Here is a 24,861-nt window from a genome sequence, read left to right as displayed (position 1 = left end):
ATCACAAAGAGGCACAACAGCATGAGAGGAGGCAGCAACTTCAGGTCATACTGAATGAGTTTGCTGCTGCTGTTTATAAAAGATGTGGGACCTACTGGTACAGGATGTTGCTGAAGCAAGACAGCTAATTGAGAGCCAAACACTAGATGCAATTCAGAAAAGAATCAATCTCCTTGTCCTCCACCCTACTAAACCTGGCAGTACCCAAGGCAAGATACTGGAACAGATAGGTAACTGACCAAACAAGAGCAAATGGGGTAGCTCTTAAAGAACAAAGGACAACAGGAGCTTCATCATTAGGCACTTGTCTAGTCACCTAGGGTGAGTAAATATATACCTCCAGGTGACCTACTGCAGCCACCTGTGAGTTCATTCTGCAGCACAATACTGTTGTGTTTCCCCAGTCAGGTCAACACAGCAGTACACATTGTTGCTACAGGGTCTGTAAGTTTACTCCTGACCAGATGTAAGGTAGCCATGGAACACCACTGGGTTTCCCCAGTAGAGAGAAACAGTGGCACACTATGACTACTGCATCTGTATTCTCCATCTCTATGCCTCCTATTAGAGACAGAGTGCATGAACCTGCCTTAGATTTGGGGCACTCCAAGTCATTCTGGCATCCTCCCTGCCTTATGGCATTAAGGCAAGAAGTGAGCTGGAAAAACAATTGCCATAGTCCTGGACTGCATTTCTACAGTGCAGGACTGCAGCTGCTGCTTATCTGGGCTCCTTCAATGTGTTCTGGCTTTAAGAAGAAGCTGCAAGACCTATCTCATCAGCTTTGCCCCACAGAAAGAATACCATATGATAATGCCTGTACCAGCAACGGGGTACAGGGATGAAAGGCAGTGGGGGCGAGCAGATAGGAGAGGAGCAACTGCCCCTTGACTAATTATTTACAAAGGATGGTTAATAGAAATGGATGTAAGAACAAAAAGCAATTAGTGTTTCAACTTGTCATCATGTTACATTCATTCAGCCCCACTCTTATTCCATCCTATCTTTATTAAAGATACATTACAGCCTTTACCTCTCTCTAGATGTTGCTGTGTGTTGTATCATATCACCATCTAAACCAGTAGCTCCAAAGGGATCGCTGCGGCCCTCATGCTCAGCTGTGCCAGTCCAATTCATCTGTATTAGGCCCACTTCCTCAGCCCCATCCAAAGCCTTGGGCCTCGAATCAGATGCATCCATGCTTTCAGCGCCAGAGTTGTAGGCCAAATCTGCTTGTCCCACACCAGGTTCTCTGGTCTCCTCTGGATTCCCACGCCTCATATCTGATGAGGCAGACACAATTTCCAAGTCAGGGGCAGAGAACCAACAAGGCTGCTTCTCTGCAGGTTTTCTGGATGCATCTGGGCTCCCCACTTTCAAGTCACTGGAGAGATCTAAATCTCTGAGACCAAGATCTTGAGTCCACTCAGGCTGCCCCTCTCCAACTCCTCTAGGCTCATCATCCATGGCCATAGTTCTTAAGTCCACAGCCTGATCTATCAGGCTGTCAGCCGTCTCCTCCAAATCCACTGTCACTCTTTGCTCTGGGAAATCTAATGGGCCAAAGCTACTAGCTCGGTCCTTCTCTGGGACACTAAACAGTTTTTTCTGTTCAGTTTCTGAGAGATCAATGCCTTTGACCCAGACTCTTGTTCCAGTAGGGAGATCACTACTTTTTGGATCAGTTTCATTCAGGCTGTATTCATCAGCCCAGACCAACTTCTGGGCACAGAACCCCAGATCACGAACATCAAACCCAGTTCTGCTGCCTTTATTTCCATTATCTAGTTCTCCTTCCCAGCCTGTTTGTCTATTATCATATTCACTAGCTCCATCTGGCTTCTCAACACTGAATTCACCACCATGGCTTTGGGCAACCCCTATGTCATATCTGCTAGGCCAGTCAGATGCTTTGACACTCAGTTCAGACTCCTGACAGCTACCATCATCGAAGCCATATGTACTGGGCCGTAATTCTTGCTGAGTGCTAACCTGAGATTCTGGATGGCTGCTGCTATTTTCACTGGGTTGCTCGACCTGGTGGGTGCTGAACTCTATTTGCAGTTGGTTAGCACTACTGCCAGCACTGGATTCACTAGGCCAGCCTGACTGATTAGCACTGAATGTTGCATCTTGAGAGATGACATCCATAGCATTGTAATCAGTAGGCACCTCTGAATGCCTGACACTGAGCTCTGTATCCTGGAGGCTCTCAGTAGCGTACTTGCTAGACTCATCTGACGACTTAACATTGACTTCTGATTCTAGACCGCTGGCATCTTCCGCACTGTATTTGTTGGTCCAATCGGTCCTTTCAGCAGCACCAACATGATACTGGCTGCCCCAACTTGTCTTCTCAGCTGCAAACTCACTGCTCCCCTGATCATCATCAGCACTGCAGAGTTTGGGCCAGCCTGGCTTTCTCACATAGGGCTCTCGGTCCTGACACTCAGCAGTACTGATGCTATACGTGCTGCTCCAATCCGACTCTTTAATCTGCTGGTCAGCACAGCTGTTGCTATAGGTAGTGAGCCAATCTTCTTGCCCCGGGTTGGAACTGCTCAGCAATGGTGTCGCTCTCGTCCAGTCTTGCTGGCTGGCACCAAATTCCATATCCTGCGTTTTGGCATCACCAACGCTATACGAGCTCAGCCAGTCCCGTGTGCCAATGCCAAACTCTCGATCCTGTTCCGTCTCATCTGGCCAATCCACCTTGCTGACATGAGCTGACCAACCCATTCCAAAAGTAGCAGGCCGATCAGCTTCTACAAAGCCGAACTCACTGCAAAAGTCCTTCTGTGACCATCCAAGGAGATTCTAAGAAAAGCAAGACAAAGAGGAAAACCTAGGGAGGTCAGGGAGGGGTGCGATTTAGAGGGGACTGGATCTAGTAAAGATGCCCCTTCTCCCAAAACTCAGTATGAGTAACACATTAAAGAGACAAATGGAAAATTGAAGTTCACCAGCTTCTCCCCGTGTTCAGAATCCAAAAAATCAATTTGAACGTATTCATTTAACTTGCATAACTTAGGAAAGGGCATCTGTTTTACATGCAAAAGCCCCAGGCTCAATCCCTGGCATCTCCAGATAGGGCTGGAACTTCTCCTGTCTGAAACCCTGGAGAGCTGCTGCCAGTTAGCGCAGAACATTAGCCTTCTACTGGTGGAATGGAATCCACTGGGTCAGCCTGACCTCACACTACTATCATACAAATATATGGTTAAAAATTAAGATGTTGTCCCCCCAAATACATATTTGAACTAAAAGTGGATACTTGGTCTGGAAAGTTTTGAAGTCTACTAGTGTAGACAATACTGAACTAGATGGACCAATGGTTTAAATCAGTATAAGGAGGCCTCCTATGTTCCTAACCTATTCTCCTAAGGCAGGGATGGGAAACCTGCAGCCTGTGGGCCTAATCCAGCCCATGGAGGTTCCCCACCTGGCCCATGGAGACTTGGGCTCCCTATGAGGGCCCTGCCCCTCAACCTCCCCAAGCCCTGCCTCCTGGAGGCTTGGGGAGGAGGCATGGAGAGGAATCTCCACTGTTATCTCTGATCTGTGAAAGGAGAGAAAGTGGGAATTCCCCTTACTTAGCATGCTGCTCACTCTCCCATTGGGGGGAGGCAGTGTCCTAAGCTTTCCCTGGTACCTTGGCTGGGGAGGCTTCGGTGCACGCATGCTTTCCCCAGCCAGGGAAAGCACACACTCACTGAAGCCAGGAGTGAAGCAGAGACTGAGCTGGCTCAGCTTCACCTGTCCCATGTCCTCCCCAGTGGGAAAAGGTGCAGGCCAGATGAAGCCACCTCAGCCAAAGTGCTGGGTAGATCATCTACCTGGCACTTCAGCTGGGAAGGTTTGCTGTGCATGGGCCTTCCGCAGCAGAGGTCCCCAGCCAAAGCACCAGCTGGAATTGCTCCTGCCAACCCTTTGGCGATGGACCAAATGACACGAAGGGCCATGCCCCCTGATATCATTTGGCCCACCAAGGGCTAGGTGGAGGGTCATCCAACCCAAACACCCAAAAAGTAGTTCCCCACTCCTGCCCTAAGGGCTGCTTCCTACATTACCATTTTCCTACATAGCAAGCACTTTCAAGTAGGAAAAAAAATGTGTCAAACCCACATGTAGATCATCATCTGTGATGATCCTTCTCATCTGTTATTAGATATGTGCCCACAGATTGGAAAGCTGTAGCCAACTGTGTGTAGATGCACTATGTTATAAACATTTCAGATAAAGCCAAAACATGTACGTTTTACTGCCTTTCCTACATAAGCGTGCTTTCCATGCAAGACAACTGTAACTTGAAATGTGCCTGTAAAAATATCAGCTTTGAGGAATAATTTGGAAATTTTGGCAAGGACATGTTGGCAAGGAGGATGGAAAAGTTGTAAAGAAGGTATTTAGGCAGCCCAACAGGGAAAGGAAATAGCAGCTGCTGCAAATGGACAATTAGCTATGCAGTGCATAGAAGCCCCAAGAATCAAGCCCCTGACACTCTGATCACTCCATCTGGTTTCTGAGCTTTTAGGAACACTGTCTAGTATAATCACCTCAAGAATGGTTAATTCCTGGTCCTCAGAACAACCAAGCCTCCCTAGGCACTTACATTAGTTACTGTATGCAGCCCAGTACAGTAAATGGTGTGGGTGGGTGGGTGGGTGGGTGTGTGCACATGCGCGCACGCGCCCACACAGAAATGAATGCCTACAAAGGCCTCCCAAAATAATGACCGCACAATTCATTCTTAGGCAGAGTGTGACAGAGCTCAAGCCACAGCTTCACTGGGCAGAAGATCCAGCCGAGCCCAGGCAAGGGTAGCTTTCATGTGCAAAGCTTTGATTTGGGTGGGGAGGGAAGTTGGTGCTCCTCCCCAGAGGATTGGAGGATTATTCCATCTGGCAGCACTTTTTGGCTCAGCCCCCGCTCTTGCATGCTCTGCACCCATCTAACCTGTTTAACAGCTTTGTGGCTTACTCAAAACTAAGACCTGCCCTTCTCAAAGACAAGCCCAGTCTCTGTTATCCAACTGGGCAGGAATGTACACCCACCTAGCATGCTTGGGTCCGTTTAACACCTTCCATGCCAGGCTATAAAGGCACTAGAAAGAGGATGCCAGTAACACCTGCCATCACAACCCCTTCTGTTGGCCTTAGCCAGCTTCCCATGCCCCCAATAAGTAAAGTGCCTTTACCTCTGGTCCTGTGGGCTCTTCTGCCTTGGGTGTGCCTCTCCTCTTGGTGTCATCAGCGCTGGGTGGTGGAGATGCCAGAAGTTCATCCAGCCAGTGTGAGCCATGATCAGGCTCAAGCCCCCTAGGGGGGTCGGGGGGCCCCGTCTTGCCTTCCTGTGCCAGACCCAGAACACCATCATCCTCCTGGCAGGAAGCAGCCACCTGCACATGGGCATCTTCTGAGAACAAGATGCAAGGTTCTGCAGGAGGGGCAGCCTGCACTACACTTGGCAAGGGCTCCATTGCCTGTAAAGCCCCTTCCTCGGGAGTTGGGGCAAAAGCCAGGAAGCCATCACGCTCTTCTTGAAAGCCACCCTCTGCTGCCACTACAGGGCCCTGTAGCTTGGGGCTAGTAGGCTCCTGCTGAGCAGAGGGACCTCCAGGTGCAGATATCCCGAGGTCTGAAGAGGTCTCCCACTCTGCCTTCCTCCTTTGGGAATCTCTGGAGTCATCGAGGCAGGGAGAGCACCCATAAGCCTCACCCTCCTCCCCTCTCCTGTTCTGGCTTTTTGAGCCAGTTTCCTCATAAAGCCCTTTGGGGCTGGGGCTCTCTCCACCCAATTCTGCCTCCAACAGGCTGGTGTCATCAGCCTCCTTAATGGGAGACCTTGGAGGAGACCCCAGTCTCCTCCCACCAACCTCAAGAGCCCGGTTAGGGAATGACCATTCAAAGGACTGCGACAGACTCCAGTTGGACTCTCCCCCTGCAGCCTGCTCTAAAGGAGGGCCCTCTCCGCTTGGCAGGACAGCCAAGGACCCTCCCAGTTCCTCCCTGGCCATTTTTTTACCCCGTGGCTGCACCACTCCCTCCGAAGCACGCCGTAGGACCAGCTGTGAGAGCTGGGGGCCCTTGTCCTCGAGAGGGAGTGCCTGTGCTGGATTCTTGACAGGATCTTGGTCCCTGGGGGGTAAGGAGTCTTGTGTGCGAGAGGGGGAGCCAGGAGGCCGATCGGAACCAACAAGGTACTCAGAAGGAGCGCTTGGGGAGCCAGGGGACTCGGAGACTCCCAGAAGACAATGAGGGGCTTCCGGGCTGTGCGCGGCAGGAGCATGGGTTGAACTAGCAGATTGCTCGGGAATTAGAGAGACCTCAGGGTGTCTTTCAGAAAGGCCTGAGAGACCTGAAGACAGGGAGTGTCCTGAGGAAGTCTTAATGAAAGCACTGGGAGATCCTGGGGGCCAGGGGTCTGCAACGGCCACAGGGGAACCTGGAGCCTGGGCAAGACTAAGGGAGGCCTCGACAGAAGAGCAGGGCAGTTCAGTAGGTGCATCAGGAGAACCTGGTGGAAGCTGAGCTTCAGTGCTGGGGACATCTGCTGGAAAATAGGGGGCACCTGGGGGCTGAGCTGCTTCAGCAGGAGCATCAGGAGACCCAGGTGTAACTCCAGAAGAGAGCTTGGTGAGGGGTTGATAGGTCTGGGGGAGAAAGACAAGGGAAGAATGGGTTAAAAACCAAAACACTTCTCCCTCCCTTCCTAAACACCCCAATTAAAACTTAGGCCTGCACTCGGGCCCCTCTGGCCCCAAAGCTTATTTAGAGTAAGAGGAGATCTCCCTCCAATCCTGTCCTCTCTGAATCACCCAAGTGGGGAGATTCTCTGTTTCTGCACCTCAGAACGTGCCCCTGTACTTTGGAAGTTCTGCTTCCAATATAAATGCAGTGACCTCATCCTGTAAAAGCCTCCCAATAAAATTCACCCCCAGTCATTAAAGGCAGAAGGAAATGAAATGCAAAGAGTGGAGGAGGAAGGGAAAAAGAGAAGCTGAGGAAATCAGTCAACATGCTGCAGTAACATCAAGATTGTGTGCCCCACCCCAGGCCTTGCTTCCTCTCCTACTAGATCTACAAAAAAGGAGAAAAAAGAATCCAAGCCAGGTAGATCACACCCAATAAGCTGATGGCCTCCCTCACCTCCTCCTTCCCCAGGAAAGGCAAATGGAGTTAATCATTACCATCACTGACGCCGAACAAGCAGCAAGAGGATGCGGTGCCCTCCCTACTGGATTTGGCCACAGGCCAAGCAGTACGGGATTTGTTTCATACATACCTGACAGGACACTGAACTGTATGCACTGAGTCACAGCTGCTCCCGTCCCTCCAACTAAGGGCCCAGGACTCTGATTAGTCTTTCAAGCTGAGCCTAGGCTAGGTTCACACTAACTCATTCACCTGGGCCAGATTTTGTTCTTTAAAGGTTTGAAGGGATCCATTTCTCTGACTTCCTTGCTGTTGGGGGTGGGTGGGTTAGAAAGTCACTACTGGGACAGTCATGGGGGCCTACATGCTATATCAATTGGGAAGCAGTATGCCTTGGGTTTTTCAACACTGTGCATATGCATATATATACATTTCCTAAGAGCTAATGTCAAATTGTCAGGTACTATCTTTCACAGGCCTAGGGTTGAATATTTCAAACCCCAAAGTACCAGAACCTGGGTAAGCCAGTGTAAGGGATTTTGCACAGTGCCATACCCCGAAACTGAAAAAGGGACCACAAGCTTGGCCTGGGAAACCCAACAGCAGTGCATGATAGTGCATTGTTTGCTTGGGTTACCAGTCTCTTCTTGAAGAGAAGCATTAATAGAGAAAGGAGACACGCACCCTACAGAGAGGGAGCCCGGAAGGAGAGAGGTGGCAGATACCCCTGAGACAGAGGAGAGCCCGGAAGGAGAGAGCCCAGCGGAGCAATTGCCGTGCTGCAGATAACTCACGCCAGGAGGAGACGGTGGACCGCTACGCCCAGGTTGGCTTCCATCATAGCTCATGCTAGGTCGACCGGAGCTGCTAAGAAAAAGATGCATCACCATCAGGAAACAGGAGTGGTCATTACTGAAAACAACCAAACAGCTAAAGAAATGTATGCTACTTCCATCACAAAAGGGTTTTCTACCTGACACATGTATAACCTGCAAAAGAAAAGGGGAGGGGTTCATGTCGACATGACCAGCCCAATTGGCTATATTCTTGAGTGCAGAGAGTGACTGGGTTCACATGATCACCACAGACCACCATGGCTTATATGGAGGCTTCCAGGCCTCATTGAAAACCACCAAGCACCATCACATTCCATTTAGAAAAATTTCCTCTGCCTGGTCATCTGCTCACCTGCAAAGAAGATCTGAGAGTTGCCACCACTAACAATACTATCCTAGATTTTAACATAATTGGGTGTTCGCTAAGACTAGTTATCAGAAATGTGCCCAATTCTAGCTATGCTTATTCAGGGCAAAGTCACACGGAGTGGAATGGGACTTGCTCCCAACTATGCAGGCATAGGACTGCAATTTTAAACTGCTTTCTTTCTTAAATCACAGGGATAATTCAGCTCTGCTAGAGCCAAGCGTGAAAGAACAAAGAATTGCCAGTAGGTCACCCTCAAGACACATTTGGTGCATTGTTTTCACTTCCACCTATTCAAGGGCTAGAATACATGCTGATCAGCATCCCATCTCAGTTCTTGACATTACAGTGCACTCTGATACACTGCAAAGCCAATCTTCCAAGATTACCTAGGACACCCTACTGTGTTTATCTGAACCTCACCTGTCCCTAGAGAGGAAATCTAAGTTTCTCTCTATTGCTCTCGCTGGTTGCTCAGATTCAGGCACATGCTGACCATTTGAACTTGTGGTTTCCTCCTTGTTCCTCGACAATCTGTTCTCCTCAGCTTCACAAGAGGGTTTGTAGGCAGGACCCTCTGACTCTGTTCCTCCCCCTTCACCTCCACTGGAACATCGCCGGAATGCAGCATAACCTTTAGGCCCCAGGTGAACAGCTGTGCCACCATCCTGGCTGAAGAAGGAGCGTACCAGCCGAGGCCTGTCGGGGCTGTTTGGCCCCTTTTTGTTGGGCTTCTCTATCTTGGCCAAGATCTCCTCCACTGTGGTCCCAGGAAAACGCTCTGGCTTGGCTGCTACTGGCACTGGCTTCACTTTGAAAGGGACAGCACCCTCGCGTATACTGGAGGATTCTCCATACTCTTCCCCAGAAGCTCCTTCCATAGCACTGGATTTCTTTGCAGTGCCAGCTCCTTCTCCATCTCCAGATGATTTGACTGTAGTGGAAAATGGAGATGAAACCTCTTTCCCATTGGTAGCTTCTCTTGGAGGGCACTTTAGACTAAAAGAGAGACGCTTCACAGCACTGCCAGCCCCGCTGCTATATGGCTTGGGCCCAGCCAACAAATTCATCTTCTCAGCAGAGGGCACCTCAGACAGCGACTGACGTAGTCCAGGAACAGGCTTCACTGGCATGGCTGGCTTTGGCAGCACACAGGGCTTGGGTTTCACGGGTGGCTTTGGGCGGGCATCTCCTGATGGAAAAAAGGGGGGAGGCTTTTAAGGCAGAGTTCAACCTCAATGCACAACTAAATTACTATACGGATCCAAGATGAGAATCCACCTTTAGGCACAAAAAAATTAAATCACTCCTAGCTCTCAATTTTCAAACCATTGTTCAAGGGATGGATTACAACCAGTGCCAGGTATTAAGAAAAGATTTACCTATCCAACGCCTACCTCCCAAATGCAGCTCACCATGGTTCCAGAAGGCCAAAGCCTCGTATCCTCTTGCGAAGCCCTCCATTCCCATCCCTTTCAACAGTGAGGGCTTATTCACAGGTTATACCAGCCTGTAGTTAGGCATCATTTAGTATAAAAGCCACAGTGTGCATACATTCCCAACATCAATGGTTCTCTCCACTAAATGGATGCAAGCACTGCCATGCTGAAATGGTGGGGTAGAAGAGGACACATTCTCTTAACATCCCCACTCCCCAGCATGAAACATGTTATCTCCTTTTCTGCTCTGTTTTGCACCCCATTATGAAAGGCTACAACAGTGCTCAGGTGGGGAGGGCAGGTGCTGGGGATGTGAGTTAACACATTGTCATTGCCAAGGTAAGCAGGTTCGACACCCCTTGAAAGCCCACTGCGTGCGTCAAAAATTGAATCTTGCAAACATTCAGTATAGCACCGTTCATTTGTAACTGTGCAATCTCATAGAGCTATAAACACATGCCAGACCAAACTGTAATACGTTGACCACAAAGAAACCACTAGGATTGCATGCATCTTTGGACACAGGCCAGACTGCATGAATTTCTGGTCTGTCAAGCCTGTGATTCTCAGGTGGTAATAAAAATTACTACTAATACAGCTTGTAAAATACCCTTTGGACTGATTTTGAGTTGCAGTGTTCTTAGGCCAAGAAGTGGGATCTGAGCTTTACATGATCAGCAGAATCATGTAGTCCAGCTCTTGGTAGACTGCACCACTTCAGACTGTAGGTGCAGGATGCATGTTTGAATGGTCTCCCATGTCAAAAAGAATCCTCCTTGTACATACAAACCTAGCATAAAAGGTAGAAGGGTTCTAGCTTAGTCCTCGTGACATACTAGCTTTCTATGGGCTGAAAGCTTGGGGGGCAGGGGTTACACAAAGGGGAACATTAAAACATGCTGTCCCATACCTGAAACCTAAAGCAGTCCAGTCCTGCAAGAGCTGCATCATGTGATCCTGCTTACTATAACACCCAGTTCTCAACTTTCAGGTGAACCACCACCCTTTAATATTAATAGAAAAATCAGGGCCTCTACAAATTTGGCATGTCACCCTGACCCATACCCATCACTCTGCAGCAATCAACTCAGTTCTGCTGCCCCTCCAGTTATAGGCTAACATCTCAGGACATACCTGTCTCAGGGCTGCTCGATGGTTGTTTGGGCCCCCTACGGCCATTGGCAGCAGTACAGGGAAATGGGGAGCACAGCGACTGGGGCTTAGAGTCCATCACATCACCAGGATGGGACTCTGACCTCAGCATTAATACCAGCCCCTAGGACACAGAAAAAAAGAAATTTAGTTTGCAAAATCCTGTCAAGAGATAACTAAGACTTCCTATCCAATGTCAGACTACTGGCACTCACACCACAAAATGCAAATTTCCCAATATCCTCTCTTGCTTCCTTCAGTTAGGTCCTTACCAGCCTGAACATAGGGAGGCATTTCTCTCTTCCTCCCACCCCCCGCTTTCTGTCTGTCTCTCTAACACAAAGACACACACACAGAATACACACAGTATCACGTTAGGCCACTCCCAGGGCAGGCTGGAACAAGGATGAAGGGGAGCAGGTCTCCCACAAGCATCCAGGCCATGACTCACACTGAAGGATGAGAACCTCAAACTCATAAAGCTTTAGTTTCCTTGCCTATGCTATTACTCTTCTCTGCACAGTACTGCCCTGCTCCACCTTTGCCACACCCTCTCCTTCCCTGCCAACTTGCTTTCTCCTGCCAAAACTGCCTCTTCCACCCTTCTGCTGCCTCCTTTCTTTTGTCAGCTCCTGTCCCTTCGCCATAAAACTCCCACTTGGCTGCTTTTTCCTGTCAGAATCACCCTTCTCTGTCCAAGTCTGCTCCTATTCCCTCATTTCTTCCCCACCCCTTTGCTGCTCAACCCCTTCCCAGCTGTATATGCTCCGGACCCGGATATGCAGAGCAGGGAGTAAACATCTGGAGTACTTCCCCCCCTTCCCGATTTCTCAATCGCTTGGCACAGCCACTGGAATTCAATGAGGTAAAGCTCGGGCCTGCTCCCGTCACTATGGCAACAGCCTCCCACTAGATTTCAGGAGAGGGCCAAACCCTGGCTAAGAGGAGAAACAGCCAGCATCTTGGTTACAGGGAGTGTGTGTTCCAGAAACTGTTCCAGCATTTAAGAACAGAAGGGAACCCCAGAATAAGGCAGGAGCAGGGTTCACTAATAAACCCGCCCTCAATGTGACCAAAAAAAATATGCTGGCACAATAGGCAAAGTGCTGAGATTAATGCACAGCCACAAGACTGTAAACAATCCTCGTCCTTAGCCTGCATCTCTGTATTAGGCTGAAGTAGTTGGGACCAGCAAACCTCTCCTTCAAAGCCCGTATGAGGAATATTTTAAAGTGCCTCTGAAGGCAAAGGCCATACAGCCACCTCTGTTCTACAGAGCTGTTCTACAGTTCCTTTCTACAAGCCACATTGTACCACAGTTCTCCTCTACTCCAGCCTTTCCCAACCTAGTGCTCCGGATATGTTGAACTACAAGTCCCAGCATCCCAAACCACAGGGAAGGCTGTCCTACTCCTAGACTGCTAACTCCCAGCCTCTGCATAAACCAATGCCCCAGGTCTGATTTTTGCATAACCTACTTGCTCGTATACTGCTGCCTTCTGTTCCCTCATATTCTCTTGCCTTAATCCTTATCCTAACTTCTCACACCCCTACCTCTGAGGTACCATCCTATTTACCCTTCTCAGAATGCATCCATCTATGAAAGGTTTCACAGACAAAGGAATAATTGTTTCTACACTTGTTGCATCCTATTTTTCTTAAAAGAAATTAGTAACACTGCTCCAGAACACAGGACCAGGAGATGATACTACAGAGAGGAAGGCATTCCATTTAGCGGAGAGAGGATGAAAAGAAGGAGGGCAGAGGAAGCAGGAATGGTTGAACAAGGACATCTAAAACCAGCAGCACATTAAGTCACCTGGAACCTCAGACAAACCTATTAAAGCAGTAGATAACTAATCCACAGTGAAATAAGCAACACCAGAGGAGACTCTTTCCAAGTTCAGCACCACTGGCAAAAAAATAGAGACAGAACTTAAGAGGCATCTGGTCTCCACCAACCTCCACCACCAAGCCCTCCAGATATTTTGACTACAACTCCTATCAGCCACAGGCAGCATATACTGGCAATGGTCAGGAATTATTGGAGTTATAGTCCAAAACATCTAGGTGGTGCTAGGTTGGGGAAGGTACCAAGAGAAGAGATCTTGAGACAGACAAGTCTTTCCTACTCCAGTGTAACAAATTCAAAGAAGTACACAAAACTATATTTAAATTAGGTTTGGTGTTCACATTATTTCTTATCTACATACACATTACTTCTGTATCAGGGAATCCACGCACATCCATTTTGCCATAATACATGCAGGGAAACAGACAGATATGCGTTTATCACATCAGAAGGTATATACATTTGCCTACACTGAAAAAAAAATAGTAATATCTATGGAAGAAAATTGTCAAGTGTGAAGTAGCCTTCCGAGAGGAAGTACATGCCTTGGGGGAACACACACACACACACACACACACACGGGCAAACAAAAAACAAGAAGGGGGGAAAATATGCTTGGCTACTGGAGAATGTGAGAAAAAAGGAAAGCATTATCATTCAATGACAGAAATTGCCCTGTAGTTAGAAACTGACTGAGTCTTCAAATGGGAAAAAAACTCTGTATTGCAATACAACTTCCATTTTGGGAAGACTGTACCTCATGTTGCAAGAGACCCCTGAAGGGTGCATTTTTTCACATGTGATCAAAGTTTTAGTTTGCAAGGCACATAAAGCAAACTGACATTCCCTCTATGATCCCCATTCCCTTCTCAGATAGATGCAAGATTTAGTTGCACCCCTGCTACAAGTCCACAATACCTAGCCTTTTCTGCAAAATTATGTTGCCCCTAACAGAAAAGGACATGTATACCAAGAAGGCACTTAAAGTTTAATAGTGATGCATTATTAAAGAAAATCTATGATTGTTCCAAGGAAAGAATAAATAAGGGGCAGAATTAGTAACTATTTATGCACAAGGATGCACATTTTTTCCCTCAAGTAAGCCTTGGGCTACGATAATGAAATAGAGATATGCAGAAAAGCAATTCATAAAGACCAAGGGCGAGGCTATGGAAGAAAGAGAAGACAGGCAGGTTCAGAGTGTGAAGAACAGAAAGGAGTACCTAAAGTAGAATAATTTGTCATGTATACGGAAATGCTCATCCTGCTCCCTCACATCAATGTGAGGTAGATTAATATTATTCCATACTACAGATGGGGAACTGAAGCTGAGATATAACTTAGGCAAGGCCATCACCTGAGTTCATGGCTGAGCAGATCAATGAGCTAAGGCAAGGTCCTACTGATCTAAATCTGCCTGTCTACCATTGGCTCCCACATGAGGAGAGACTGCACAGAAGGACTCCTTGATGTGTGCAAGAAGGCCCATAGCAGAATCTACCCATGTTGGAGCTACCTGGAGATTTGCAACTTCGAAAGTTACAGGAAATAAACTTCTCAGACTGTAACAGGGATCTAGCTGAGGAAAGACCTGGGGATAAGCAAGTAGCAGAGAAGATGTGGGAGGAGGAAACCTCAGACTCAAAGACACCAAAAGGTGCATGCAGAAGACAGCAAGCACAAAAGCTGAGCTAGGAAAGTAGAGCTGAGAGAATGCCCCAAGGGATCTACTGGGGTATCTACAGAGGCTCCTTTAGTGAAACATTTATACCTCCAAGACATTAGTGCAGAGGGAATTACTGGAGAAGAGGAAGCTGCACATCCTTTAGAACTGTCTACACCAGGGGTGCTGAACCTCTTTCAGCCCAAGGGCCAAATTCCATTTTTTAACTCTGGGGGCGGGGTGCATTCCAGTAGTGGGTGGGGATGAAGGCAAAAGGCTCACGGCCAAAAGACCAGCATATTTTAGTTTGAAGCTATTACTGCAAGTATCTAAGCCTTAAGAGAGGCATTTTGACTCTTTAGCCAGGGGAAAAAATTGTGCTAATACCAGTAAGCCACCAAATGATTAGCTGTTTGGGAAAATGAGCCAGGAAAGACGGTGTCACCCCCTGGGGGAACCCTCAAGGAACAGATTGGGCTCCCAGGTGGGCCAGATTTAGCCCCCATGCCTGAGCTTTTGCACCCCTGGTCTACCCTATGGGTATGCTATACATCAATGACTACCCTCCTGATGCATATATATTTATTTATCGTATAGCACATTTACATCGCATTACAATAAAAACATAGAGCTTAATTAATATGAAATGTAAAATATAAAATATAGACAGGAATATTACAAATGTATGTCTAGGTTACAGATATAGTTTTTTACTTCTGTTGTCACAGCCAGGAAATCAGCAAAGTCTCCATTGTAGGCTCGGTTTTGACACTCTGTCACTATATGTTGGATAGTTTGTTTTTCAGCCCCACAGTCACAATTTGATGATGTTGCTTTGCCCCATTTATAAAGGGTATCTGCACATCTACCATGATATGTGCGAATTTGGTTCAAGGTTGTCCATATCACACGGGGCTGGTCAAATCCAGGTGGTTTTTCCAAGATGCAGGGCAAGCTTCGGCATTGTGGAGGGCAATTTCCTAGCCAATGTTGTTTCCACGTGTTGTGGATATTGAAATCATCTTCTAGAAGAGCTTTAGCAGTAGAAATGGCTGGATGTCTCGATCTTAACCTGTTTCGCTCCAAGTAGGTTACGTCATTTAATATTGGTAGCCGGAGATTGTCAATAACCTTCCAGTATTCTAACTTGTTGCCTACAAACTCACAGCCAAGTTGGGATATAACTACTTTATTCCTCTAGAAGAGTCTTCCCCAACCTGATGCCCTCCAGGTATGCAGGACTACAACTCCCACAGTCCCCAGCCAAAATGGCCAAATGGTCGTGGGTGATGACAGCTGTAGTCCAAGAACTTCTGGAAGGCCAGGGTTCCCCACTCCTGAGCTATGCAACATGAAGAGGGCCATTAATGCCACACACTGCACAAGAAAGGGCTTCCACAGTAGTTTCTCTTTCCAGTATAGATACAAGTTGCTTACTCATTTGTTCCTGAGAATCCAGACACGAATTCTCCAAAATTGTTGCATTTTCATTCTCTTCTCCTCCCCCTGCCACTCAAACCAGTGTCATACCAGGTCTTTTTTAATGCTGGTTTGTAGCCATTTTTAAAGCTTCCATTGCAATTGTAGCACGATCCTTTCAGGCTTGGACTGAAGTAGCAATACTGCCCCATCTGGCTTGGAAATGTGGCTTGTGATGTGCGACCCTGCCTCTCTCTATTCTGAACATCCTGTCACCATTATTTCTTCCAAATACAATCCCTCCATGATGGAATCTCTGGATATGAAACTGTAGCAGTTTAGGTGAAATTAAGCAATACCCTAATTAAATTTCCACACATTTTTGCTTTGAAACTGTAGCAGAGGCAATGTGGGTAAAGCTTTTCATGTGCATTTTTTAAAAAAAAGAGAGTAGTAGAGCACTGGCAATATCCACACTTGCAAAAAACACTGCTTGTGATTGGGGAGGGGGGAGAAAGGCAAGGTACATTCTTAGGATTTGTTTCCATTTACTCTTCAGCAAGTCCTAGACCAGCCTTCCCCAACCTGGTGCCCTCGAGATGTTTTGGACTTCATTTCCCATCAGCCCCAACCACCATGACCTATGGTCAAGGATTCTGGGAGTTGTAGTTCAAAATATCTGGATGGCACCAGGTTGGGGAAGGCAGCGCTAGAGTTTAAAGACAAAAGTGAGGTGCAATTGACAATCCCCTTAAGCAAAAGGCGAAAAAAGTGAAACTGACTTCGCCCTCCACAGAACATCAGCAACCATGATGGGACCTCTATGGGGCAAGAGCCAGACAGGTCGGAATTCCCTCAGCAGCAGTGGTATGCACTGTAGTCAAGCCGGAAGGGAGAGACATGTTTCTCCCAGTGCCACTATCTCTTCTGAAGAAGCAGCTCTATTGTGCAGGGGCTACATATTGTGCAATTAGCAATGAATCAGGCTTCTACCCCTATAGCTTTTTATAATCTAAAAGCAATCATGTGAACAAGGCCACAGTTTAGATGGAGTGAAAAACCAGTGGTTTAAAAAATAAATAAAGGAAGCAGGAAGACAGCAGGAACATACTACAGTGTAAATCAAGGGACCCCAATTGCCATACTGTCTAAACTACTGCACACATCCAGGCAAATCCCTTGCCATGTTTGGGCCATTGTTTCCCCTGCTACCCTGTATTCCAACTGTGAAATCTTTGCAGTGCTCATTGTCTCCTGCTCTATATCTACAGAGTCCACATACAAAGGGGATTTAATCTTGGCATAACCATAGCATACACACATGCATGGGCAGACATTTTTATAATAAATACTGGATTAAAAACCCCACATGGGATGATAAAAAAAAAGGACGGGCCTCCTTAGGGAAAGAGCAAAAGTAGAAAAAACCGCATTATAGACAGATGAAGCTTGCAGCAATCAAGGCATATCCCAAGTGGAAATGACACTGGCTTATTACAAACTGAAAAGTTAGGAATGTATCCTAAAGATGGATTGCTCCTGACCCCTGCCTCTATTTCAAATAGATTTCCAAGAAGGAGGTTCAAAATGAATCCCAAACATAAACCAATAGGAAAGAGGTTATTATAGAATTTTGAAAGGGAGACAAAGCAGATCAAGAGCTAAGGGTCAAGAAGGCAATTGTTCTATCAGGTGGAAAATGGTGCAGCAATACGGTTGCAAGAAATGAAAGATATGTAGGGGGATGCTGGCATGTGTGGCTCAAGGACATGCATGGAGAGTAGATCTTTCTTGTCAGAGAAAAACCTTTATTTACAGAAAAAGCCATCAGTTCCCCCCAAAAAGGCAGACCCGGGAGTAGGAAGGAGGGAACCATTTGGAGAGTTCCCACAGTCTGACACAGACCACTGTTCCCACAAGTAAACCGGGAAGACTGTAAAAACAGGCAGGTGACCATCGGGCAAGATATACTATTTCATATTGATACAGAAGTGGGTGGGTGCAAGGAGAGATCAGAGAGCGTATTTTAGGGTCACAGAGCCTGTCTACAATAATTGGTTTAGTAAAATTTAAAGAGAAGTAAGAATTGCTAAATTGGGTGTACATGGAATCACAGCCAAGAGGGAGTGGTAGGAGGCAGTATTGTAGAGGATAACTCCAGCCAGAAGGGGGTGGAGGACGTAACGTACTTAGTGGCGAGGTTACAAAGAATGGGACACGCATCCCATTTAAAAGAAATGAGAAACTGGGGAGGCAGCCGGGGAAACATCCGATTCCGGATTCCAGCAAACAATCAGAGCAAATTACAGCCCCAGACAGCACAGGCAACACACGAACTCCTGCATGCGCGTACCATATGGTACTAATCGGCCTTCCCGTTAGAGCCAATCCGCCACCCCTGCCTCTTCCACGATCTCCAGACGGACCAGGCCCATTCCAAATCCTGCAGCAATTAGGAGCTACGAAGCACAATTGCTTCCCTGCCGCGGTGACTAGGCAAGTGCGACCTTCCGAACCCCAGCCCACCCCCGGCTGCAAAACGCGCAGCTCAAGCGATTTTGGAGGCACACGCGGCCTTCTCGCCGCCCTCAGGACCCTCGCGGTCCCTTCCTCTCTCTTGCACAGCATTCCCTACCCCTCGGCCTCGACCCCTCCCCCGACCCAGCTCCCTGCCAACGCCCCCGGGAACCCCAGGGTTTCCCGCTAACCGCAGCTCCGCCGCTCGGGACGAGGGGAAAGGGGCTTCGCGCTCCCGGAGGGGGACGGGGGGGGCTGCCGCTAAAGCTCCTTACCGGGCTCGGCGATCTGCGGCCCTTTACAGAGGCGCAGCCGATCCTCGCTCTGTTTGCATATTCATGACGTTTAAATGAAGGCCCGGGATGGCCCCTCCCACTTGTATGCATATTCATGAAGGCGAGGCGCCCAGCCCCCACGTGTCACCTTCACGAGGCCAGCAGCGACTGTGAGAAGGGGCTGGGCTGGGCAGGGCAGAGAGCTTGCAGCTTGCAGCTTGCGGGTGACGCGCGGAATCCGCTCGCTCCCTCCGCCTTATTAAGAAAAAAAAAGGCTGCTTCAGGAGCACGGCGAGAGGCGGAGGGGGGAGCTGCAAAGAGGCCCCTCCCCTCCCCTGCCGCCCATTTGAAACATTTCTGCCTCCGCTTCTCCACCCTCAAAACACAAGAGGCTTAAAAAGAACATGTGATTTCCATGTCAAGGGCACGCAATGAAAGCTCGGTTCTCGTTCTTATTGCCGAGTGTGGGTTCGAGTTTTGGCCGGCCACCCAAACTTTGAGGGCGGCCCTCCGGTCGCGGGTTCTGCAGCCAGCGACCCAAGCTCCTTTTTTGCCCACAACGACCAGCGTGGCAAGCGAGTGGCTCCTTTCCCGCCTTTACCCCCCGCAGCAGGCACCTCGACCCTGGCTGAAACCCCACTCATCATCGCAGCTTTGTGGGGAAGGTCTGGCCGCAGGCAATTTGACTAGGACCTTACGGGTCAGCCGTCCCTAACCCGGAGCCAGCCAGATGTCTTGGACTACAACTCCCATCAACCCCTCACAGCTGGAAAACGCTTTCCTTTTAAATTAATGAGTGGCACACTGACTGGGGGACTCCTTGAAAGACGTTCGGTTGCTCCCTCCCACCTCTTTTGAGTTTGATGAGGGCAGCCCCTTTTAAGCCTAGCCTGTCCTTAATCGGTTTGAGGCTGCAATCCTATCCTCATTTACCTGGGTGTAAGTCCCATTGAACTTAATGGGGCTGCTTCCGAACAGACACACATGGATGGGATGGCACCGTTAACCTGCTGTGGCGGTGTATGTTTAAAATTGACCCGGTTGATTTTTATGCCCCTCTAATGATGTTGTTTTAATGATTTACGGCACAATTCTATACCTGCCTACGCAGAAGAAAGTCCTACTGAGCTACTCCCAGGTAAGTTAGTATAGGATTGTTCCCTTGGGGTGCAATTCTATGCCCGCGTGGCTGACTGGAGCATGCTGGGAGTTGTAGGACTTTTTCCCTGTTTACACATGCATAGAGTTGCTGGCTTAATTGATTTTTTAATCTCACTGTTTTTTTTGCATTTCTGTGTGGCGGGGCCTTTGGAGACTGAAAGACAGGGTAGGGATGTTCTAAAATACATTTAGGGTGAGGCTGCATTTGGACTATTAAGGACAGTTATGATTGTGATATCCTTTGAGGGATGAGGCAGAGTTGTTAAAAGGTCCAGAAAGGGGCAATCAAAATGATCCAGGCCAAGGGGGTGCTGTAGTGCTTTCCCTATGAGGAAAGGCCAAATGTGTGCAAGTTTAAGGGACATGACAGTGGTAAGGTCTTAAAATATGCATGCGCATGGCCTGTAGACAGTGGGTAGAGTAAATCCCGTCTTCCCTCCTGACATGAAAAGTTGGGTTTACCCACAGACAGGACAGTAGACTCAGAAAAGATAAAGAACACTTCTTCACAGACTGCTTCCAAGTTCAGAGACAGTACCTTTGAATGCCAGTTGGCAAGGATCGAACACAGTGAGGAAGGGCTATTATTTTTAAGACCTAGCTGCTTTTGGGCTTCCCATAAGCATCTGGTTGGCTGCGGCATGAAGTGGGATCTTAGATTCTAGCTCAGGGATAGGCTACCTGGTGCTCTATGGATGTTTTGGACGAAAACTCCCATAATCTCCTACTAGTGGCCATGTTGGTAGGGGCTGATGGGAGTTGTAGTTCAAAACATCTGGAGGGCACCAAGTTGCACACCCCCGCTCTAGATGGACCCTTGATCTGAACCAGGATGTAGACTTCAATTTCAGGGGGTGGCTTGAGCCAAACCAGGGCAGCAGAGAAGTAGCCCAGGGAAAAACAGTGTTGGGACCCCCCCCCCCCCAATGCTGTCAGGAGGTAAAACAGCATATTTAAATACATGGAATATCAGCATAAGGAACATCAGGAAATTATGAATTATCATAGTGTCAGTCATCACAAATAATGTTTACAAAGAGCAGAAATGATCAAACTCACATAATTGAAACAAAAATCCAGCCAAGTTACTGAGAAAGGAAGGGAGATGCAAATAAGGGTGTTGCTATAGTTGATGGCTCTTATTTTTTGTGAACTGCCCAGAGAGCTTCAGCTATTTGGGCAGTATAGAAATATAATAAATAAAATAATGATTGTACCTTAGTAACCAAAGGCAGCTACACTCAAAGTTTAGCCAACTTCCCCTCAGGACCTCTCACAGGCCAATCTGATTAGATATCCCCTGGATTCAGTAGGCATGTGGCAGAGGCATTTGCATTTTTCCAGAGAGACTCCCTTTGCCACAAGAAAAATCCTAAATGAACTGATGAGTCATATTGACCCAGTTCACATGACACAGTTACTTGTTGACCCTCCATGCATGCTGGTCGTATGCCAGACAAATTTCCCTAATTACCAGCATGGTTTGTTTGAGGGGGCAGCAACCCTGAAATAATCCATGGGCTGCTGTTGGATTATGTGAGGGCTGCTCCCCCCCACAAACAAGTGATGTCACCTGGGTTCATACAACATGGCAAGCCGCACTGACAAGGTTAATTAGCGAAATCTGGCTGGCAGGCACACTTTGGCTTATTTCCCTCCGTGCAATTGTGTAAACTGGTCCATTGACTCCACAAGTGCCCTGTGGTGTAGCCATTCTGTCCTCAGCTGTGGCTGCTGTTGAAACTGAGAGAAGATGGAAGAGTTGACTGGGCCCAGAGAGCCAGCCAGGCCCAAATGCCTGGCTCTGAGGGATCCTTCCTCAGGGCCAAGCTTTGCGGGAAGGGTGTCCCTCGAAATTGCCTGTGCCGTGAGCCAGAGGCAGGGTGGCTGCTCTGGAAAGCCCCGCTGGCTACTCTTCAAAGGCAGCTGGCCTTTGCAACAGTGGGAGAGTGGGGCCAGCGGGACTCTCTGGAGCACCTGGTGGCACCGACAGGGGGTCCTCCTGGTAGGGGGGAGCATGCACTTCATCATTCTGCTGCCTGAGGCAGAGGATTCGCCCTGCCTCATGTGAGGGTCAGTCCTGCGTATCAGCTATTTAGGAGCAGTTCTAAAGCACAGAATAGCAGGTGGGGTGGCTGGCAGCACAGAGAAGAGAAATGTTAGCTGTGTGCTTCACAGCTGAAGTAATACACATGGCTGTCTAAAGGGACGCCTGTAAAACCATTAAGTCCAGGATCTAAAATTGCCTAGCTGCACCAGCAATTCCTGTGAACATATAACCATAACTGACAGCTACATTGACCCCTACAACCTGCTTTAAAAGCAGTTTGGAAACAAAGAGATCAGTGAAATATAAGCAGCAAATTATATTCCCCACCCCCAGTGTGTTCTATCAAGATGTATTTAGGACTCCAGAAAAAGTAATTTTACTGGGCAAGTTTTGAAACTCATTTTGGCCACTAGATGGGGACTTAACACAGGTAATAGACATGCTTATCTGCTGTAAGATATTGGCAATTAGGAACCCTCAGCACTCTTGCTGGCAGGATCATTTATTTATTGTCATTCTTCCTCTCCCCTCCCTGCTTCCACACGCATCAGTAGCTGTAAAAGGACTTCTTTTTGAGCCTGAAATACAGATCTGAAATATACAGTCTGGCCCTTGCAGTATTTAGGGATTTTAGAACACTACCACAAGGTGAAAAGACATAAAAAGCAACAAGGTGAAGGAATATATGCACTAGACTGGAAGAAGGGCAGAGGATGTTTTGTCACCCAGAACAAGGTAGCTTTAACACAGCATTTGAATTCTTCCATGTATGGAAATATGCACAACTGGATCCTGGTCCACTGCCAATTTTTGCCAGTTCAGAATGGTTGAAAGATCCATAAAACCATCACCCGCCTTATTTGAATTCGGATCAAGGTTAGGGCAGGACTAACCAATCCACATGAGCTTTTAGAAATGGTCCCACATACTGTTATGACCTGGCTGAAATGGACCTCCTGTTACTTGATAGAAGTTGACACAATGCATACAAGTTCTCCACTCTGCCCTTCCTCTTTCCCCTCTGGTTTGTTCCTCATTTATGAATAATTTCAGCATTTCTTGGGGATGAATAAGGATTTAGAGAGTCACCACAAAAAAAGGACACATTCCCAGAAGAGCAGCCATGCCATGGCCAGAACAGAGTACCAGAATACCATGCATTGAGCAGGGGGTTGGACTCGATGGCCTTGTAGGCCCCTTCCAACCCTACTATTCTATGATTCTATGCGGTCCCCCCATAAGCAAATTTAATTGTGGCATGAACTTCCATAGGGAACAGCCTAGTTAAACCAAAATCCGTTTTGTAAATTGTTGCCACACATCCTTGTTCACATGGACAGGTGACTTGCATGTATAATGCATGTCTAAAGCAGCCTTTAACCAGAGATGTGGTGCGTACATTTATTTATTTATTTATTATTATTATTTATTATTAAATTTATTAATCGCCCATCTGGCTGGTCACCCAGCCACTCTGGGCGATGTACAACATACAATAAAACAGTTTAAAACAATAAAATTCTACAATAAAAACATTTCCTAAAATACATAAGAGACTTATACACTATGCTATTACTAAATGGGGAATATCTACTGCTCAGATGGAGAAATTAGCTCAAACACTCAAAGTAACAAAAAGATGATTCTTGTTCTCAGGAACACATACATGAACATTCATTACAGAGGAGGAAAAATGGCTTGACTAGTATGCAAGCCCCTAGCACAGCCTTCCCCAGTCTGGTGCCCTCCAGATGTTTTGGACTTCAACTCCCATCCGCCCCAGCCAGTATGATCAAAGGTCAGGAATGCTGAAAATTGTAGTCCAAACTGTCTGGAGTGCACCAGGCTGGGGGAGGCTGCCCCAGCAAATGGGTCAGTATAGCAGTTCTATTGGGTCTAACTTAGAAAGATAGGAAAAGACTGGAGAAATTAATGTTTACCATAAAAGGAAGGGAAGGTGGCATAATGGAATTGGTGCCACAGGGATCAGGAGGCTATATGACTAAGACACTCAGGTAGTGGTGAAAACGGTGAGCCGTGGGGAGGGGGAGGGGAATTGATTTAGGAGGAAAGGAGAAGAAGTAGAGCAGAAGCAGCTATAATTACCTGATTCCAGAGGAAGGGGAACACAAAGGACTTCACTTCCTGGTTGGTTGCCAAAACTTAGAAAACATGTGCCCATGTTTTCTACCTTCGAGATTCTCAGCTTAGGCCCAAATTACAAAAATAGGGCAGTAGCCTCAAGCCGTATCTGTGCTTGTTGACAACAGGCTGTACCATTAAAAAAATCCCAAACAAAAACCAAACAGAGGCAGCCATTTTGGGAAAAAATCCAAAATCCACAGTTGGGCAATATTTTATTAGGAGCAACAAAAAATTCACAAAAATTTGTTCATAGACATCCAGAAGAATGGTGTCTGGTGAGTGAGGATCAGGAGACCAAGTGGAAGCTAAGCCTTTACTCTGGAGACACTGCAATTTGTTAAAAACAGGTTAATATGGAAAGCCTTGCCAATGGGGGGTTTCCTTGGAATTTCCAATCAAATTCAGGAATTTAGCACTTAGCTCAAGGCTTTTTGTTAGCTTCCCAGTACTGTATGCTTCCTGTGGGGCCAGTTCCAGCCGTTAGACTCAGAACTGGCAACTCACAGTTTGCAGTCTCCTTACCTAGCACCATAAGACCGGTGGCTGGGTTATGTATGCAACCTGGCCTTAGACCCAAGCTACAGCTTCATCAGGGGGCAAAGCTTTCTCTCTGGGTATGTGGAGCCAAGGGATCTATCTGAGGCAAACAGGGGGGAGTGGGGGACTCTAGCCCAGGAAACATAGGATAGGCACCAATTTAGAATTGCACTAGGAAAGGGTCAGAACAAACTGTATTAAAAATCAATCAGGCCCTCAGAGCAGAGACATACCAAAACGTGAAGGATGCCCATGCAGAAAGAATGGACATCAACTGCCTGAACTCCAAAACAA

At 47.5% G+C, this 24,861-nt stretch overlaps 1 protein-coding gene across 3 annotated transcripts in view; it reads right to left on the bottom strand.

Annotated features, from left to right (window-relative positions):
- CNOT12 (CCR4-NOT transcription complex subunit 12) overlaps positions 1–18,847 on the bottom strand; it is a 30,206-nt gene extending 11,359 nt beyond the window's left edge. For 2 of the 3 annotated variants that reach the window (XM_084803631.1, XM_084803647.1), the window contains exons 1-6: positions 18,675–18,847; positions 10,931–11,072; positions 8,781–9,549; positions 7,949–8,021; positions 5,198–6,652; positions 1,034–2,817 (exon numbers count right to left, since the gene is read on the bottom strand). In XM_084803631.1, the coding sequence (XP_084659757.1) occupies positions 1,034–2,817; positions 5,198–6,652; positions 7,949–8,021; positions 8,781–9,549; positions 10,931–11,072; positions 18,675–18,791 (4,340 nt within the window). In that variant the 5' untranslated portion in view covers positions 18,792–18,847. The remainder of the gene's footprint in view (positions 1–1,033; positions 2,818–5,197; positions 6,653–7,948; positions 8,022–8,780; positions 9,550–10,930; positions 11,073–18,674) is intronic. The other variant, XM_084803639.1, reaches the window with a different exon arrangement.
- Between the last annotated feature and the right edge of the window lie 6,014 nt (positions 18,848–24,861).

Source organism: Heloderma suspectum, chromosome 1, assembly GCF_057233095.1.
Source record: "Heloderma suspectum isolate Gila_16-S chromosome 1, 16-S_ref, whole genome shotgun sequence".
Lineage (NCBI taxonomy): Eukaryota > Metazoa > Chordata > Lepidosauria > Squamata > Helodermatidae > Heloderma > Heloderma suspectum.
Note: the sequence above shows the minus strand (reverse complement) of the source record. Positions and strands in the feature narration are given on the sequence as shown.